Below are 21533 nucleotides of genomic sequence, written 5' to 3'. Positions count from 1 at the left end.
TCAAATGGGCCAAGGGGTTGTTATCAGTGTAGACCGTGAAGGGAGTAGCAGCCAAATAGTCCTTAAACTTCTAAGTAATAGCCCAAACCAGGGCCAGGAGCTCCAGCTTGAAGTAGCTATAGTTAGCATCATTCTTCTCAGCACCTTGAAGATGCCGACTGGCATAGGCAATAACCCTCTCCTTGCCATCTTGCACTTGAAATAAGACTGCCCCCAGACCTTCAAAGCTAGCGTCTGTGTATAAACGGAACGGCAGGCTGTAGTCAGGATACGCCAATATGGGGGGTTCCGTGAGGAGGTACTTCAGGGCTCGAAAGGCATCTTCTTGTTCTTCGGCCCACTGTATAGGAAGCCTCCCATTATAATTATCCCGGGCAGTCCCTCTCAGTAATTCGGTCAAGGGTCCAGCAATTTGAGCAAAATGGGGTATGAAGCGGCTGTAATATATAGCAAACCCCAGGAAACTTCGAATGTCTCGCACCGTCCTGGGTGTGGGCCATTCTTTCACAGCACTCACTTTGTCTGGATCAGGCTGGACTCCTTGAGCACTGATGACATGTCCTAGGTAGTGCACTTGTGGCTTTAGCAAGTGACATTTGGAAGGTTTAACCTTGAGTCCATGTCAGATAAGGACTTTGAAAACTTCTTTCAGGTGATCAAGGTATTCCTGATATGTTCGAGAATAGGCGATGACGTCATCTAAATACAGCAGAACACTCTGGAAGTTAAGATGCCCCAAGCATCGCTCCATTAGGCGTTCGAAAGTAGCCGGTGCATTGCACAGTCCATAGGGCATACTTTTGAACTCAAAGAGACCCATAGGGGTCACAAATGCGGTCTTCTCTCTATCCTCTTCTGCCATTGGCACCTGCCAGTAGCCGCTCGTCAGATCCAGTGTGGAAAAGTAGGCGGCAGACCCCAACGCAGTCAAGGATTCTTCGATGCGAGGGAGAGGATAGGCATCCTTATGAGTTATGTTGTTCAATTTCCGGTAATCCATTCAAAAGCGGATAGTTCCATCTTTTTTCTTTACCAGGACCAAAGGTGCAGCCCACGGACTCTGGCTTTCCTGGATGACATCGGCCTCTTTCATCTCCACGAGCATTTTCTTTATGGTCTGATACATCCCAGGAGCCACAGGACGATGTCTCTCTTTAATGTGTGGATTGTCTCCGGTGAGAATCCTATGTTTGATCATGGTGGTCCTGCCAAAGTCTGTGGGGAACTTGCTGAAAGCTTCTTGATGTTTCTTAGCCACCTGGATAACTCCTTCCACCTGTTCCTTGTGGGTATCTCCGCCTCCTATCTGTAGTTGGCTCCACCAAGGTTCCGCAGGATTCTGGCCAGGTCCTCGTTGGACCACCTGTGACTTCGAGACTACATCTCGGACGTCTAGATGGTGTAGAGTAGCCACTGGGGTATACTTGGGTAGTTGGACTGCAACTTGAGAGAGATTAATAAGTCTCACTGGAACCTTCCCATTACGTACGGTTATCAGGCTTCTAGCAGCTCCCACCAAGGGATGATCTTCCAGTAGAAGGGGTTCCAAGAGCGCTTGGTAATCTGGATTTTTCACCCTGGGTCGGGCACGGCACCAAATAACTGTCTCTGTCTGTGGCTGTAGACTAATGGCTCGGATATCTTGAATCCTTATTCGACAAATTTCTCCTTGATGATTCACAAACTTCTGTTCTGCTTGGAGGATTTTGAGGTGGTGTTGGGCAGCTCGCCGGCCTGGGGGTGACAGGTGAGGGAGAGATGCATGCAGTGCACAGACAATATCATCAAAACAGTGCCTCATAATATTCATGCCTAAAATGAAATCAGCTGCTCCCTCATCCCTAACATTTGTGACAATCACACCCTGTCTTTCTAACACATGTGTTCCCACCTGCACCGTGGGCTCCCAGTAACCATGCCTGGGTACTGGTTTCCCGTTCCCTGCAATTACTCTGGACTCCGCTTCCTGAGGGTCACACAACCTTTCTGGGCCCCATTACTTATAGAAAACCCCCTGCGGAATAGTGGATACCAGAGACCCCGTATCTATCAGAGCTTGTAACCGGATACCTTCATTCATCACCTGTACATAAGGACAAGAAGCTACATACATAGACAGTCCCTTCTTGTTGCTGGTTGATTCTGGACCTTCAACCTCTACTCCTGGGGTGCGGTCCTTGACCCCAGAGGACGCCCGTTTAAAGCCCAGCATTGGCTCTTCCAGTGTCCATTCTTGTTACAATAGCTACAGACGGGTCTCTGACTTCCAGGTGGTCTCACAGGAGGGATACCATATGGAGCAACAGGGCGAGGGTCAGCCTTCTTAGGTGGTGGTGTTGCAGATCTAGAAGGATTTGGCCGTACAGCCATTTCTTTAAAGGCCTTGGCTAACTGTTCAATGTCCTGTTTAATGTCTTGTAAGTCAGCTGTCCAAGGACTAGAAGAAGGTGTTGGGGGGCAGATTGAGAAGGGACAGGCGGCTGGGGCACAGGCCCCGGAGATTCACTAGCGGGGGCACTAGTCTCTTCTGTCTGAGGTCCCGACTATATTACTTTAACCGCGGGTCTCTTAAAAGCTGGGAAAGCCATGTCGGGATTTTGCACGGCCAGCATCCTAAGTTGGGCCTTGTCCCATTTGTTTAGCGCCCCTTCTATAAAACGGTCCAACAGTACTTGCTTGCCCTGATGGGGCGTGATGCCGTCCAACTTCTATACCACCTCTAATGTGCTCTGCAAAGCTACTGCATATGCTCGGAGGGTTTCACCTGGCTTCTGGCGCCGTTCATAGAGTCGGAGGCGTACCTCCGAGGTAGAATGAGATTCGAACACTTGAGAAAGTCCTTCAAAAATCTGTCCCACTGTAGCTTTATCAGCCGCTGGCCAGGTGCAAAGTTCTTCCAAGGCGGGTCCCTGGAGTTGTCCCAGAAGCAGCTGTACCTGTTGATGAGGGGCAAGTGCATAAAATCCAAAGAGGCTGTAGAATTTTTCTTTAAAGTCTCTTAATGGAAAAGGGTCACCATTGTAGGTGGTAAGCACAGGATTCCCCAAGAAGACAGGTGCAGCAACTGGGGCTCCCAACACATAGGGAGAGACTGAAGGTGGACTTGTTGGGTCCTGTTCCGCCTGTGCTGGAGGTCTTGCTGGAATCACAGGCAGAGCACGTCCTTGTGAGGTCGAAAATGTTGGTGAAGGTGGTAACACTCTTCTGGCTTGGGGTGGAGACCCCATTGGTGGGGCCACTGGAGCATTGCCCCCTTGCATTTCAGGTGGGGACTGTGGGGCTGCAGGTTCTGACATCTCTGTATTTGGTACGCTGGCCCTTTAAACAGGTCTTGAATTCCTAGGTCCCAGAGAAATACGCAGTTGTTCTCTAATATGAAACTTGAGAGCGTAGATTTCAAATTTGAGAGCGGTGACCTGAAACTCAACAACCTTTAATTGAAATTTGAGTGCGTTGATCGGCAGCTGAAGCGACTCTATGCCGGACTTCAATTCGGCAATCTGATGTCTCAGAATCCCGTAGTGTTCCAGTTCCTCACAGCTTTCAGCCCGTTGTCGCACTCTGCGCCATTTCCAGCGCTGAACTGTCTCTCTTTGTTGGTTTCTGGCACTAGACTCCAACAAAATGGCTGCCGTGGCACCGAAGGCTTCGGTGGGCGGGGTCTCTGGATCACGTGCGCCGGGATGTCCCGCGCTAACATGAAGTTCCGCTATACTGTTCGCCTCCCCCTTATTTTAAATGCACACTTCCTCCACACAGCACCGTGTAAGCAACCCCTTACTCCGGAGTATAAGTTACAGTACATAAATAAAGTTCTTTTTCTGCAGGGGAGTACACTTTCACTAATGGCGACTGTAGCAGGCACACACCCGTATCCTGTTTGTGCAATGCCAAAAAGGCTTTGTGGTACGCCTTGGGGGGTGTATAGTAGTGGGGATGTTGTTTCGGTATATGAGGGGTTAATATTAACCCGATAGTTCGTGACGCCAGGCTGAGGGCTAGTATGCTGAGGTAATTCTCCGGCCTATCGCCCCCCTTCCCAGTAATGATAGGTGCATGGAATGACTGAAGGTCCACAAGGAACTTGAACTTGAATAACTTAAGTGCTTGCGGTAAATCCAATGCACAGTGACAGTCTTATATAAACAGTCTCTATATTGCTCAGTGACTGACAGTTGTTGCGGACCTTGAGTATTATTACAAGTCTCTGAATTTAGGATAATTATTAGATCCGTCCGGATTTAGGGGATAGATAAGGTCCGGTGATCTTGCAGAGTGCTTGGGATTGATACACACACGATTCTTAATAGATTCACCCGTTGCCGCAAGGCTCAGGCCTAACTCACTGCGATAATAGCAGCGCAGATCCTTCTTGTTTGCCAGCCCAGGGACAAGAGAGATGCTTACTGCTTGGCTGCACAGGAACAAGAGAGAGAATAATGGCCGCCGCTCCCTTATATGGGCAGGGGGCGGGGTGAATCTGATTGGTCTGAATACCTGTCAGTCACTGTTATACGGTATGATGGGATTGCATACGTCATAAGGACCTCCAAAGGTCCTAAAGCAGTTCGCCTAGTCATGTGACCCGCAGGTCCTGGTACGCCAGGTGCAGGTAATTAACCATTTATTTACATGTATATCACTATATTTACATAAACCTTGAGTAAACTACTGATTTACTATATGGAATAGAGGTGACAAGGGCAGACTATATAATGTGGACCCCTGCGTCCTAGGGACTCTGGCTATGGGGACCCAAAGTATACTTTACAGTACCGGGACACCACACTATACTTTTCTGTCAAACAGATGAACTGCTGGGCTAATTTGACTCTTCTGTCCCCCAAAAGAAGTCTGATCAGCATCTACCTCCAAGATACCAGTGTGTTGTATACACAAACTATACGTTGAGAGGTTGTGGTAGTGACTTTACTGTCCATATTGTCATCATGCTGTGGCCAGTATTTAAAGATATGCGTGATCCAGTGGGTCAACACAGAGGAATTAATAGGATATGTGTATAGTAGATGTTTTCAAGCAGTCTTTAGACTCATCAAGGTACAAAAGTGCAATTCCAGTCACTTTTACAAATGCTAATGTAGCACTTAATGTATTTGTTTTAGACAGACAGCATCTGAAAGGGTTGGCCAGGAATAATACAAATATTGCTAATAGAGAATGTCAATAATGCCACCACACTGTTTCGGATCCAAGCACATTGTTTACAGTCAGTGACCTCCTTAGAGATCAAAGCACACTCTAGCACAAGTGAAGATTTGGAATGAGATCACTGACATGCGTATGTTATGTTTGGATCAGGAAAGGAAAATATTTCAGCATAGGTATTAATCTGTTACATTGACTGAACTCCAGTCTGTGATCACTTGTACTGCTAAATACGGTATTTGATGTAATTTCTCACCTTTTCACTAATATCACTGTACTAGTGTGCTCTTAGAGTGCTGACATCTTTATAATAAAAGGGGCACTTCTATAGATAGCACATCTGTAACTGTTTGCTGGTCTATTTTTCCATTTATTTTTTTATTCAGTAATTCTAAACAGAAAGATAATTTGCTCAGCTGTAATGTTGTGACTGTGAGGGTACTTCAAGAAGCAAAGAACAAAAAAACAAAAAAAAAGTGAATATCTATCAAATAAAGAAGAGGTGTTCCACCCCCTATTTATGATAAAGGGGAGAGGAGGGCATAACTGCAGTACACCCATATATGCAAATTAATGGGAAATGTATGTTCCCACATATCTTCCGTACGGCTGGAGATATTTCAAAACCTGGTACACATATTACGGGTCGGGATAGGAGGTTGAGATAAGAGGACGGGATATGAGGACAGGATAGGAGGTCGGGTAGTAGGTCGGGATAGGAGGTCAAGATATGAGGATGGGAAAGGAGCACAGGAAAGGAGGACGGGATAGGAGGTCGTGATAGGAGGTCGAGATAGGAGGACGGGAAAGGAGGACGGGAAAGGAGGTTGGGATAGGAGGTCGGGATAGGAGGTTGAGATAGGAGGTTGAGATAGTAGGACGGGATAAGAAGTTGAGATAGGAGGTCGGGATAGGAGGTCGGAATAGGAGGTCGAGATAGGAGGAAGGGATAGGAAGTTGGGATAGGAGGTCGGGATAGGAGGTCGAGATAGGAGGTTGAGATAGGAGGACGGGATAGGAGTTTGGGATAGGAGGTCAGGATAGGAGGTTGGGACAGGAGGTTGGGATATAAGTGACCCTTTTAAAAAAAAAACAGATTAAACATGAGTACCAATTGTACCAATAGTTATGTCCAACGCATTTCTGCTGAGTAAATCAGCTTCCTCAGGGGAATCTCACTGGCACAATTTACATGTTGGTTGTATGTTTAGGTTAAACTAACAACTGTGCTAGATGGGTCTATACACTACTGTTTCCAATCTACCTTATCTGCACTTACTAATAAGAAAAGGGAGACAAGTGCTACCTTTCGTTACTCAGGAAACCTGGAAGGCAAAACACAAACAAGGTCCCCATTATGCGTATTTCTTTGCCAAGTTCCTGCAAAAAAAGCGGGGAGCTCTGCCAGATACTGCTTACTTACTGTTAGATGTCCGGTCATATAGTTTAGGCTCGAGCGTAACCTACAATAGTAGGGAGCCACGCTGCTGGCTACTGGCACTCTGCCCGTTGGCAGCGGCATCTGGCCTCATATGCGGAATGCCGCTGTCACGTGATGCATGTCATGTGACGTACATCGCGATGATGCAAATCGCTGTGCCGCGATCTCACGAGAAACATTCATGTGACCCGGTCCGGTCACGTGATACTCCGTGCGCTCTGCTGTGTTGATATCGTGGGTAAAGTCCCACCCCTCGGGATATGTAAACAAAGCAGGGGATGTGTGATTGAATGGAATGGCAAGGGCCTCTAGAGCAAAGTGATTTAGGTCGGTGAGTATAGTTCTTAGTCAATGCGAGACATATTTAATGTCATAGAAGTATAATTATAGTCTGTAAGTAAGTGTTAAAAAATAGGTCATATCAACACCATCTATGGATAAAAATGGTGTAATTGTGACAACAGTGCTGACCTCTAATTGGTTTCTATTATTACTAAGGTACACCTACTTATCATACAGAATTATTGAATTCATTTATAGATAGTAGTTCAATATATGATTGACTGCATCCCATGAATAAATAAAGTGACTCTGTCTTCCATATGGGGGGATGTATCCGAGCTTGGGGGAGATGGAGGGAGGTAGTAGATTGGGCCTAGGGAGCCTAAACTAATCCCTATAGGCCCTAAAATTGAGCCCTAAATCCTAGGCAGGGTGGCCGACCCTAAAAAAGGGTGGTCCCGCTCCGGAACCTCCTAAAAACCCCTATACTCCACTGTCTAGGTAATGACACTAATCTCAACCCCTACTAAGGGTCTACTGGCTACCTAACTGGTCATTACTGTTGTTAGGGCAGGGGGAGGCACATTGAGGACTTTATAGAAAACAAGAAAAGTTCAGTTGTTCATTTAAACCTCTGGGTGTAGTGGAATTCAATTGGTGAATCCACCTACATTCCTTCTGTAGAAGTATGCGGTCTATATCCCCACCTCGCGGGGAGGGTTTGATCCATTCTACCGCTATGAAGAATAGTCCTTCAAGGGGACCCCCATGTGTCTCATGCATATGTACCGACAAAAAGGTATCCCCATTATTCCGGATGTCTCCCATATGCTCCAGGATTCTTCGCTTGAAGGCCCTTGTAGTTTTCCCCACATAATACAAATTGCATGGGCATTGTGCTATATAGATAATCCCACTTGAGTTGCAATTTAGGCAGCTTCCTATTTTGAACTTCATATTTGATTTGATATCTATGAACATCTGTGTTTTCTTTACAAAGGGACAGGCTTTACATTTTCCACAGTTGTAGCAGCCCTTCGGTTTACTCAGGCCTCCCAACCATGTTTCTCTTGGTCGTGTGTCCAGGGCCAGATGGCTCTGGGTGAGAATATCACCCAGGCTCTTGCCTCTTCTGTAGGTTATCTGTGGTCTTTCACCTATCACATTGCCTAGATCCATATGCATTTGAAGGATCCCCCAATGCTTCTCCAAAATCGTTCTTATGGGACCCGATGCCTCATCAAACGTGCCAATCACTCTGACCAGGCCGTCTGACTCCTCTCTTCTCCATGGAATCATTAAGTTGTCTCTGGCGGTCCGTCGGACATATTGAAAGGCTTCCCTCAAGATGTAATCGGGATAACCCCGCTTCCGAAACCTCATTCTAAGGTTCTCAATACGGGAGCAGTTCCTCCTAAGTTGGAGATACTGGCCCCTCGGTATCCTCCTTATCAGAGAGCCGGGTGTAATCTCTCCCACTTTAGGAGGTTATTTGTTGATGTTTTTTTCCTATGCACTGTTGTTCTCAGCATACCCATCTCATCCTTTTTAATGTTAAGGTCAAGAAAAGCTAATTTTGTGTCACTAATTTCATAAGTAAATAATAACCCAATTGAGTTGGTGTTGAGAGATCTTATAAACGTCTTGAATTCTTTCTCAGTACCCTGCCATAGTATAAAAATATCGTCAATGAATCTCGCCCATAATAGGGCGAGATCACTGAATCTCTCTCTTTCATCTGTAAATACTAGGCTGGTCTCCCACCAGCCTAGGAGCAAATTGGCGTAAGTGGGGGCACATGGGCTCCCCATGGCCGTGCCCCTAAGCTGGTGGTAAATATGTCCGTCAAAGAGAAAGTAATTCCGTGTGAGGAGGAATTCAAGCAGTCTCAACACCAAGTTGTTGTGCGCTTGTAGGTGGTTACCCCTAGATGATAAAAAGTATGAAAAAGCCCTCAGCCCCATCTCATGGGGAATAGAGGAGTAGAGGGCCTCTACGTCAATGCTTGTTAATAGGATGTTGCTGTCAAGAGAGAGACCCTCAAGTCTATTCAAAAGGTCCATGGAGTCTCTAGTGTATGATGAAAGAGTGGTCACAAATTCATGCAAAACTTTGTCCAAGTAAATGCCAATATTTTGTCCCAAGCTAAGTATCCCTGAGACTATTGGTCGACCCTTGAGGGGCTAAACCCCCTTATGTAATTTAGGGAGCACATAGAATGTAGCAATGGTGGGTTTAGATGGTAACAAAAATTGGCATTCCTTATCACTAAGTAGTCTATCAGTTTTAGCTAGGGACACAATACTTCTTAAAGGGGTACTCCGGTGGTACATTTTTTGACTATATGGCTTTATAAGTTTAGTTTTTTTGCAATATACATGTGTTATATGTTTTGGCAGCATGTGTGTGTTTTGCTTACCTGTTTGTTGGGCAGGAAGTTCTGTAGTTCAGAGTGTTTTATGTTACTGTTGTGCACAGAGGCCATGTTCTGAGTCTGCTGTGGACAAGAAGTCATAGCTTTTTTTCTCTCTGTCTGCATGAGAGAAATAAGCCATGCCCCCTCATCTCCCCCCTCCAGAGGTCTGCATGAGAAGCCATAGTACACAGATCCTCACCACCCCTCCCCCTGCACTGCTTCTGAGGATGCAGGTCTGCATGAGAAGCCATAGTACACAGCTCCTCACCTCCCCTCCCCCTGCTCTGCTTCTAAGGACATAGGTCTGCATGAGAAGCCGTAGTACACAGCCCCTCACCTCCCCTCCCCCTGCTCTGCTTCTGCACAGGTGCACAGGCTGGGGATGTATAGACTGCAGGGGAATAAATCTCATACTGGGGATGATCTCTATATGTGAAGGGGGAGTGGAGGGGGGACTCCTGAATGACACATGCTGGGAGTTGTAGTCACCTGTTATGTGTGTGTGTGTGTGTGTATGCTAGTGTTTACAAACCAGTGTGCCTCCAGCTGTTGCAAAACTACAACTCCCAGCATGTCCTGACAGACTTTGGGCATGCTGGGAGTTGTAGATTTGCAACAGCTGGAGGCACACTGGTTGGGAAACACTGTTCTAGCCTATTCAGCATACACATCATGTTACACCAGTGTTTTTTTACAACCAGTGTGCCTCCAGCTGTTGCAAAACTACAACTCCTAGCATGCCCAAAGGCTGTCAGGCAGCATGCTGGTGTTATACCACAGACTGAAGACTCCTGAATGACACATGCTGGGAGTTGTAGTCCCTTTTGTGTGTGTATGACAGTATATCTCAACCAGGGCTGATTATTTTAGTGTGCTGTGTATAAGGGGGCCGACCTGGGAAAATAGTAGGATGGGTAAAGGGCGTAACAAAAAAAAAAAAAGGAGCCACCTCAAACCAGCAAGGCATGTGGCATGCTGGGATTTGTAGTTTTCAGCACAGCAAGAAACAGGAAATAGAAGCAAAGATAGGAAAACAAAGTGGGGGATAAAAAGACAACAAAGAACGAAAATAGAGTAGCTTAAACAACATGAATAGAAATGAAACAAAACAAATAGGTTAAGTCAAAAGCGGAAAAACACGTTGACCACCGGAGTACCCCTTTAATTCTGTGAGATATTCCTGGGTGGGATCCCTGGGGAGGATCTAAAATGTGGACCCATCATCCAGTAATTTGTGACACATATCCTTGTACTGTTGTCTATTAAGAATCACAATGTTGCCCCCCTTATCTGAGGATTTGATGATAATATCCTTATTGTCCCAAAGCTGTTTTATTGTTTGGCCCTCATGTCTTGAGAGATTATGTTTAACTGAGAGATCCTTAGTGGCTAATTCCTTCAGATCCCGCTATACTAGTTCTAAAAAGACGTCCACACAGGATGTGTCACTAGTGGGAGGGAAAGACTTGTTTTTGGGGCCACAGGTGGTGAAGGTGGTCTGTTATTATCCTCAAGCAAGTCTGCCAGGGTCCTGGTTGTGAAAAGGTCCCCAACATCTATCGCTAATTCTTGGCATTTGCGCCTTTCTTTTTGTTTATGAAATTTGTGCCACTTCAGTTTTCTTGATACATGTACAGGAGTCGAATGTAACAGTGGGTACAAATGAGAGGCCTCTATTAAGGAGTGGCACATGTTGTTCAGATAGTTCCACATCTGAGAGGTTGACCACTTGTAGTTTGTCACTAGATGTTGCATCATTTAATAATGAGTATTGGGGCGCAGAGGGTAAGGATCCCTGCTGCTGTCCCTGCTGGCTTTTCCTAAAAAACGAGGAGGAGCCTGAGCAACAGAGGAGGAGGCAGATAAACCATTTGTACATGATGTCTGATTAGTCTGCTCCCTTCCCGTCCCTCTGCGTCCACGTGATCCTCTCCCCGTGGATTGACCCCTGGGGTATCCTCTTCCTCTCCCCCTCCTGCCTCTCCCTCTAGATCATTCCGATTCCGACTGGTCTGTCTCTGAGGAGGATATTTCTGAGGTACCCTTTCCCAGAACTGTGCAGGCACGATTCTCTTGAAAAACTCGTAAATTTCTCACAAATTGTGAGTGCTTTCCCTCTTTGAGATTGAAATGGAATGTTTCCACACTGTTCTGGAGTTGGGTCTCCCGATTCACAAAGACAGGATCACTTTTAAATTTTAATGTAACTTCCTTCTGTTTCCTTAATTTTTGTTCAGCAGTCTGCAGGTTAATGTTTTCTTCCTCTAGTAGAATTTGTAGGAATCTTTTAGATGTACTTGTTGCTTCCTGTTCCCACTTTTTGAGAACTGCTGGTGTGCGTAAACGGGTTGCTGGGAGGACAGGGCTTCGAAGTCCACAACGAACTATGCCGTGTTGGATATAATTATCGAAACCCTGTACCTCCCACCCTACCTACCCTATGGAAAAAAATAACTGAAATCAGTTGCTTCCTATAACCATCAATTAAGCTTCTTGCACCTCTCAGCCAGAATGTTGGACCACTCTTTCTTTGCAAACTGCTCCAGGTCTCTCTTATTGGAGGGCGCCTTTTCCCAACAGCAATTTTAAGATCTCTCCACAGTTGTTCAATGGGATTTAGATCTGGACTCATTGCTGGCCACTTCAGAACTCTCCAGTGCTTTGTTGCCATCCATTTCTGGGTGCTTTTTGACATATGTTTGGGGTCATTGTCCTGCTGGAAGACCTAAGATCACGGACGCAAACACATCTTTTTGACACTGGGCTGTACAGTGCGACTCAAAATCCATTGGTAATCCTCAGATTTCATGATGCCTTGCACACATTCAAGGCACCCAATGCTGGAGGCAGCAAAACAACCACAAAACATCATTGAACCTCCACCATATTTCATTGTTTTCTTTTCTTTGCAGGCCTCATTCTGTTTTCGGTAAAGAGTAGAATGATGTGCTTTACCAAAATGCTCTATCTTGGTCTCATCTGTCCACAAGATGTTTTACCAGAAGGATTTTGGCTTACTCAAGTTCATTTTGGCAAAATGTAGTCTTGTTGTTTATGTCTCTGTGTCAGCAGTGGGGTCCTCCCTGGTCTCCTGCTATAGCATTTCATTTAAATGTCAATGAATAGTTTGCGCTTACACTGATGCTCCCTGAGCCCTCAGGGAGGCTTGAATATCTTTGGAACTTGTTTGGGGCTGCTTATCCACCATCCAGACTATCCTGCGTTGACACCTTTGTTCAATTTTTCTCTTCCATCCACACCCAGGGAGATTAGCTACAGTGCCATGGGTTGCAAACTTTTTGATAATGTTGCACACTGTGGACAAAGGCAAATCTAGATCTCTGGAGATGGACTTGTAACCTTAAGATTGTTGATATTTTTCCACAATTTTGGTTCTCAAGTCCTCAGACAGTTCTCTTCTCCTCTTTCTGTGTCCATGCTTAGTGTGGCGCACACAGACACACAATGCAAAGACTAAGTGAACTTCTCTCCTTTTTATCTGCCTTCAGGTGTGATTTTTTTTTTTTATTGCTCACACCTGTTACTTGCCCCAGGTGAGTTTAAAGGAGCATTACATGCTTGAAATAATCTTATTTTTCCACAATTTTGAAAGGGTGCCAATAATTTTGTCCAACCCATTTTTGGAGTTTGGTGTGACATTATGTCCAATTTCCTTTTTTTCCTCCCTTTTTTTGGTTTAGTTCCAATACACACAAAGGGAATAAACATGTGCATAGCAAATCATGTGTTACTTCAATCCTTTTCTGTGAGAAATTCTTAACTTTCTTGAAAAATGTCAGGGTTGGCAAAATTTACGGCCATGACTGTATATCAGGTGACTGACAACAACCCCCATCATCACCACTACAAACCATATAAGAGATTACATACAGTTATATCAGGTGACTGACAACAACCCCATCAGTCATCAGTGCAGGAGTTCTGTTTAACTTTGATTATAATTTCATAACTTTATTATGGAAGGATACAATGCATTTTATTGTCCTTCTTCTTTAAATATATTGAAGAATATAAAATAGCAGATATTCATGATATGCCTATTATTTATACGGTCTGCTCTCCTGATGTAGCAATTTACGCCTTATGGGTTCTGAGAATAAAGATTTAGAAAAGTGTCAAAGCTATAACAGTAATCATTTGTTTTTCAGATGGCTTCAAGTGACATGCACAATGAGGAGGTTCCCAATAACCTCCAGCCTGGGGACCTGATTGAAATATTTCGCCCAGCATACCAGCACTGGGCACTATATCTTGGTGATGGCTATGTCATCAATGTTGCACCAATGGGTATGTATGCAGCTAACCCATAGCCATTACATAGGGGGGAATTAACTCCCTAAGGACACAGAGTTTTTTCATTTTTGCACTTTCATTTTTTTCCACCTCACCTTCTAAAAATCATAACACTTTTAATTTTCCTTCTACAAACCTATATGAGTGGGGGTTTTTTGCACCACCAATTGTACTTTGTAATGACAGCAATAATTTCACCACAAAATCTATGTTGAAAGAAAAAAACATTCTGTTTTGTAATTTTGAGGGCTTCTGATTCTACGCAGTGCACTTTTCAGTAAAAATCACACTTTATCTTTATTCTGTAGGCCCATACGATTTTACTTCTTTAAAAAAATATATAACTATTTGTTTTAAAATGTTTACAAATGTCCTCTTCTGATGCCTATATATTTTTTTTTTTTACTTTTCTGTATACTGGGCTATATGAGAGCAAATTTTTTGCACCATGGTCTGTAGTTTTTATCGGTACCAGTTTTGTTTTGATGGGACTTTTTATTCGCGTTTTATAATTTTTTTAGTGCATGCAAAGTGACCAAAAATATGCAATTCTGGACTTAAGTATTTTTTTTACGCATATGCCATTGATTAATAAACATTTTATTTTATAGTTCAGACATTTACGCACGCGGTGATACCACATATATTTATGATTATTTTTCTTTACATATATATATATATATATATATATATATATATATATTGTTTTTGTTAATGGGAAATGGGGGAGAGTCAAACTTTTGTCAACCCCTTCATGAAAAAGCTAGTTTTGGCCTTTATGACTCAGTCCTTTTTTTCAAATCTGACATGTGTCTCTTTAAGTGGTAATAACTTTGAAATGCTTTTACCAGGCAAAGTGATTCAGAGATAGTTTTTTCGAGACATATTGTACTTTATATTAGTGGTAAATTTTTGTTCATACATGAAGCGATTTTTGTGAAAAACTCTAAAATCTTGTTAAAAATTAGAAATCTTTTTATTTTTCCATGTTTGAAACGCTCTACGTAATAGTCATGCCAAATAAATTGAGTTATTAATTCACATCCACAACATGTCTACTTTATGCTGGCATTATTTGTTAAACATTCTTTTACTTTTTTTACGACATTAGAAGGCTTATATTATTATGAGCATTTTTTCAAATTTTCTACAAAAGTTCAAAATCAAATTTTTCGGGGGAACAATAAAATTTTGAATATATATGTGTGTGTGTGTGTGTGTATATATATATATATATATATATATATATATATATATATATATATATATACCCCACGATCAGGCATCTTATCCCCTATTCTTTGGATATGGGATAAGATGTCTAAGCGCTGGAGTTCCCCCTTATTGCTGGGCATTGGCCTGATGACTGGTGTCTGGCATTAGCCTTGGGTCCTGGCTGCTGATAGCAGTCGGGACTGAAAGGATATGAAGGGAGCTCAGCTCCTGAGCTCTCTTCATAGACCTGCTGCACAGCCGCGATATATGTATATATATATATATATATATATATATATATATATATATATATATATATATATATATATATATATACGGCAAAGGTCGTTAAGGGGTTAAGTAAAACAGGTTGTTCTCAACCTGTTTGCTTGGCATGTTTTTTTGTTGAAATTTTGTCTGCTGTATACCAAAGTTATAATTTTGTTGCACAACATATATAGTTTTGACTATTATAACTTTCTGAAATCAGGAGAAAGTGTGGTTTGAGGTGATGAGGGTTTATGGCAGGGGTCTCAAACTCAGATTATCTGGCCACTGGAGGTAGCAGTTGGGTGAGGTTGGGCCGCATGCGTCCCTTACATATAATGCCCCCATCATGCGCCCCTTACATATAATGCCCCCATCATGTGCCCCTAAACATCCACCAGCAACCCCCCCCATTCCCCCTACCCCGGTGTGGTAATAGCATGAGCTGACGGATGATGGGGGTGTTACTTCTGGGGGTTCCCCACATTAGGTAGGCAGCAGGTTCCCCACATTAGGTAGGCAACAGGTTCCCCACATTAGATAAGCAGCAGGTTCCCCACATTAGTTAGGTAGTGGCAGTTTCCCCACATTAGGTAGGTAGTAGCAGGTTCCCCGCATTAGGTAGTAGCAGGTTCCTCGCATTAGGTAGTAGCAGATTCCCACATTAGGTAGTAGCAGGTTCTCCACATTAGGTAGTAGAAGGTTCCCCACATTAGGTAGTAGCAGGTTCCCCACAATAGGTAGTATCAGGTTACCCACATTAGGTAGTAGCAGGTTCCCCACATTATTTAGTAGCAGGTTCACCACATTATTTAGTAGCAGGTTCACCACATTAGGTAGAAGCAGGTTCCCCAAATTAGGTAGTAGCAGGTTCCCCACATTAGGTAGCAGCAGGTTCCCCACATTAGGTAGAAGCAGGTTCCCCACATTAGGTAGAAGCAGGTTCCCCACATTAGGTAGTAGCAGGTTCCCCACATTAGGTAGAAGCAGGTTCCCCACATTTGGTAGACGCAGGTTCCCCAAATTAGGTAGCAGCAGGTTCCCCACATTAGGTAGAAGCAGGTTCCCCACATTAGGTAGTAGCAGATTCCCAACATTAGGTAGTAACAGGTTCCCCACATTAACCCCTTCAGGACGGAGTCCATTTTGGCCTTAAGGACCGGAGCGTTTTTTGCACATCTGACCACTGTCACTTTAAACATTAATAACTCTGGAATGCTTTTAGTTATCATTCTGATTCCGAGATTGTTTTTTCGTGACATATTCTACTTTAACATAGTGGTAAATTTTTGTCGATACTTGCATCCTTTTTTGGTGAAAAATCCGTAAATTTGATGAAAAATTTGAAAATTTAGCATTTTTCTAACTTTGAAGCTTTCTGCTTGTAAGGAAAATGGATATTACGAATACATTTTTTTTTGGTTCACATATACAATATGTCTACTTTATATTTGCATCATAAAATTGATGAGTTTTTACTTTTGGAAGACACCAGAGGGCTTCAACGGTCAGCAGCAATTTTCCGATTTTTCACAAAATTTTCAAACTCAGTATTTTTCAGGGACCAGTTCAGGTTTGAAGTGGATTTGAAGGGTCTTCATATTAGAAATACCCCATAAATGACCCCATTATAAAAACTACACCCCCCAAAGTATTCAAAATGACATTCAGTCAGCGTTTTAACCCTTTAGGTGTTTCACACGAATAGCAGCAAAGTGAAGGAGAAAATTCACAATCTTCATTTTTTACACTCACATGTTCTTGTAGACCCAATTTCTGAATTTTTACAAGGGGTAAAAGGACAAAATTTTTACTTGTATTTGTAGCCCAATTTCTCTCGAGTAAGCACATACCTCATATGTCTATGTAAAGTGTTCGGCGGGCACAGTAGAGGGCTCAGAAGGGAAGGAGCGACAAGGGGATTTTGGAGAGTACGTTTTTCTGAAATGGTTTTTGGGGGGCTTGTTACCTTTAGGAAGCCCTTATGGTGCCAGAACAGCAAAAAAAAAACCACATGGCATACCATTTTGGAAACTAGACCCCTCGGGGAATGTAACATGGGATAAAGTGAACCTTAATACCCCACAGGTGTTTCACGACTTTTGCAAATGTAAAAAAGAAATTAAAAATTTTACCTAAAATGCTTGTTTTCCCCAAAAAATTTTATTTTTAAAAATGGTAATAGCAGAAAATACCCCTAAAAATTTGAAGCCCAATTTCTCCCAATTCAGAAAACACCCCATATGGGGGTGAAAAGTGCTCTGCTGGCGCACTACAGGTCTCAGAAGAGAAGGAGTCACATTTGGCTTTTTGAACGCAAATTTTGCTCTGGGGGCATGCCGCATTTAGGAAGCCCCTATGGTGCCAGGATAGCAAAAAAAAACCACATGGCATACCATTTTGGAAACTAGACCCCTCGGGGAACGTAACAAGGGGTTAAGTGAACCTTTATACCCCACAGGTGTTTCACGACTTTTGCATATGTAAAAAATTATTATTTTTTTTACCTAAAATGCTTGTTTTCCCAAAAATTTTACATTTTTAAAAAGGGTAAAAGCAGAAAATACCCCCCAAAATTTGTAACACAATTTCTCCCGAGTACGGCGATACCCCATATGTGACCCTAAACTGTTGCCTTGAAATACGACAGGGCTCCAAAGTGAGAGCGCCATGCGCATTTGAGGCCTAAATTAGGGACTTGCATAGGGGTGGACATAGGGGTATTCTACGCCAGTGATTCCCAAACAGGGTGCCTCCAGCTGTTGCAAAACTCCCAGCATGCCTGGACAGTCAACGGCTGTCCGACAATACTGGGAGTTGTTTTGCAACAGCTGGAGGCTCCGTTCTGGAAACAGTGGTGTACCAGACGTTTTTCATTTTTATTGGGGAGGGGAGGGGGGCTGTGTAGGGGTATGTGTTTATGTAGTGTTTTTTACTTTTTATTTTATTTTTTGTGTTAGTGTAGTGTAGTGTTTTTAGGGTACAGTCGCACGGGCGGGGGTTCACAGTAGTTTCTCGCTGGCAATTTGAGCTGCAGCAGAAAGTTTGCGGCAGCTCAAATTTGCAGCCCGATACTTACTGTAAGCCTCCGCCCATGTGAGTGTACCCTGTACGTTCACATTGGGGGGGGGGGGGGACATCCAGCTGTTGCATAACTACAACTCCCAGCATGCCCGTTGGCTGTCGGTGACTGCTGAGAGTTGCAGTTTTGTAACAACTGTAGGCACACTGGTTATGTATCACTGAGTTTGTGACCTAACTCAGTGTTTCACAACCAGTGTGCCTCCAGCTGTTGCAAAACTACAACTCCCAGCATGTACGGTGCATGGTGTACGGTGACTGCTGAGAGTTGTAGTTTGCAACAGCTGGAGGCACACCGGTCGTGAAACACTGAGTTAGGTAAAAAAAAACTCTGAGTTTCACAACCAGTGTGCCTTCAGCTGTTGCAAAATTACAACTCTCAGCAGTCACTGACAGCCAACGGGCATGCTGGGAGTTGTAGTTATGCAACCAGCAGATGCACCACTACAACTCCCAGCATGCACTTTAGCTGTTTGTGCAAGCTGGGAGTTGTAGTTATACAACAGCTGAAGGTACACTTTTCCATAGAAAGAATGTGCCTCCAGCTGTTGCAAAACCATAAGTCCCAGCATGCCCATAAGGGAATGCTGGGAGTTGTGGTGGTCTGCCTCCTGCTGTTGCATAACTACAGCTCCCAGCATGCCCTTTTTGCATGCTGGGAGCTGTTGCTAAGCAACAGCAGGAGGCTGTCACTCACCTCCAACGATCCAGACGCTGCAGGTCAGTCCCGCCGCCGCAGCTGCTCCTGGGGCCCCGATCCCAACAGGGGCGCCGGGGATCGGGGTCCCCAGCACCGGGGGTCGTCTTCCCGCACCCGCTCACGTCCTCCGGAAGAGGGGCGGAGCGGGTGCGGGAGTGACACCCGCAGCAGGCGCCCTGATTGGTCGGCCGGTAATCCGGCCGACGAATCAGGGCGATCGTGAGGTGGCACCAGTGCCACCTCACCCCTGCAGGCTCTGGCTGTTCGGGGCCGTCTCGTAATTCCGGGTCACCGGGTCACCGGAGACCCGATTGACCCGGAATCGCCGCAGATCGCTGGACTGAATTGTCCAGCGATCTGCGGCGATCGCCGACATGGGGGGGCATAATGACCCCCCTGGGCGATATGCCGGGATGCCTGCTGAACGATTTCAGCAGGCATCCGGCTCCGGTCCCCAACCGGCTAGCGGTCGGGGCCGGAATTCCCACGGGCGTATGGATACGCCCTCGGTCCTTAAGGACTCGGGATTCAGGGCGTATCCATACGCCCTATGTCCTGAAGAGGTTAAGTAGAAGAAGGTTCCCAACATTAGGTAGAAGCAGGTTCCCAACATTAGGTAGAAACATGTTACCCACATTAGGTAGCATTGTTGTGTCCCCCCCCCCACTCTCTCACACACACACACACACAGACAGATAGACATCCACACATGCACACACACAAAGACACACTTACCTGTCTTGTGCCGCACTTCTCTACCGGGGGCGGCCTGACAAGTGAAGTCACTGACGTCCTCTTGTGCTTGTCTGCGGAGGGATGTCACATGCGCGACATCACTCATCAGACTCGTGCCGGCCGGCCAACCGGAGATGGGGGGAGGAGGGCGGGGTAAGTGAAGCCTTCTGGCATTTAGCGCTGCTTGTCTCAAACTCAGATTATCTGGGGGCCACTGGAGGTAGCAGCTGGGTGAGGTTGGGCCGCATGCGTCCCTTACATATAATGCCCCCATCATGCGCCCCTTACATATAATGCCCCCATCATGTGCCCCTCATCATCCACCAGCAACCCCCCCATTCCCCCTACCCCCGTGTGGTAATAGCATGAGCTGACGGATGATGGGGGCTAAATGCCTGAAGGGCTAAATGCCTGAAGAAGTTACCTACCCGTCGCCTGCATGTTCCGGGCGTTGGGCAATACAAATTACACATACCTGGTGCGGGCCACAATCTTTCGCTCTGCAGGCCGCAAATGGCCCGTGGGCCAGGAGTTTGAGCCCCCCTGGATTACAGAATAGAATTTATATATTTGTAGCCGACACCAAACTGGGTAGGGTGATTACCACACAGAATGATAACATAATATTACAGAGGGATCTAGGGAAGCTGGAGGCTTGGGCACAGACATGGCAAATGAAGTTTAAAGATAAATATAAGGTTATGCACATGTGCCATAAAAACAAAATGGACAATTATGTGCTAAATAATAAGACATTAGGGAAAAACTTGGGGATACTGATGGACAGTAAACTCTACTTTAGTGATCAGTGCCAGACAGTGGCTGCCAAGCCTAACAAAGTCATGGAATGTATCAAGAGAGGGATAGAGGCTTGTGACAAAGACATCATTTTGCCTCTGTATAAATCACTAGTTAGACCACATATGGAGTATTGTGTCCAATTCTGGGCACCTGTATATTAACCCCTTAAGGTGCGTTTTTTTTTCTGTTTTTACATTTTCGTTTTTTGCTCCTTGCCTTTAAAAAATCATAACTCTTTCAATTTTGCACCTAAAAATCCATATGATTGCTTATTTTTTGCGCCACCAATTCTACTTTGTAATGACGTCAGTCATTTTGCCCATAAATCTACGGAGAAACGGAAAAAAAATCATTGTGCAACAAAATTGAAAAAAAAACGCAGTTTTGTAAGTTTTGGGGGCTTCCGTTTCTACGTAGTACATTTTTCGGTAAAAATGACACCTTATCTTTATTCTGTAGGTTCATACGATTAAAATGATACCCTACCTATATAGGTTTGATTTTGTCGTACTTCTGAAAAAAATCATAACTACATGCAGGAAAAGTCATACGTTTAAAATTGTCATCTTCTGACCCCTATAACTTTTTTATTTTTCCGTGTATGGGGCGGTATGAGGGCTCATTTTTTGAGCCGTGATCTGAAGTTTTTAACGGTACCATTTTTGCATAGATAGGACTTATTGATCGCTTTTTATTTATTTTTAAATTATATAAAAAGTGACCAAAAATGCACTATTTTGGAATTTTTTTGCGCGTACGCCATTGACCGAGTGGTTTAATTAACGATATATTTTTATAATTCGGACATTTCCGCACGCGGTGATACCATATATGTTTATTTTTATTTTTATTTACACTGTGTTTTTTTTTATATGGGAAAAGGGGGGTGATTCAAACTTTTAATAGGGGAGGGGTTAAATGATATTCATTCACTTTTTTTTTTTTCTCACTTTTTTTTTTTGCAGTGTTATAGCTCCCATAGGGACCTATAACACTGCACACACTGATCTTTATCATTGATCACTGGTTTCTCATAGGAAACCAGTGATCGATGATTCTGCCGCTTGACTGCTCATGCCTGGATCTCAGGCACTACTCAGTCATTCGGCGATCGG

General features: G+C 44.3%; 1 protein-coding gene across 5 annotated transcripts in view; it reads left to right on the top strand.

Annotated features, from left to right (window-relative positions):
• The window catches only part of PLAAT1 (phospholipase A and acyltransferase 1), a 121872-nt gene that overhangs the window by 25901 nt on the left and 74438 nt on the right, over positions 1-21533 (top strand). For all 5 annotated transcript variants that reach the window (XR_008891169.1, XM_056565403.1, XM_056565404.1 and 2 more), the window contains exon 2: positions 13475-13613. Coding sequence is in view for 4 of the 5 variants with exons in the window: in XM_056565403.1 (XP_056421378.1) it covers positions 13475-13613 (139 nt within the window). In the remaining variant the exon portion in view is untranslated. The remainder of the gene's footprint in view (positions 1-13474; positions 13614-21533) is intronic.

This window comes from Hyla sarda, chromosome 3 (genome assembly GCF_029499605.1).
Source record: "Hyla sarda isolate aHylSar1 chromosome 3, aHylSar1.hap1, whole genome shotgun sequence".
NCBI lineage: Eukaryota > Metazoa > Chordata > Amphibia > Anura > Hylidae > Hyla > Hyla sarda.
Note: the sequence above shows the minus strand (reverse complement) of the source record. Positions and strands in the feature narration are given on the sequence as shown.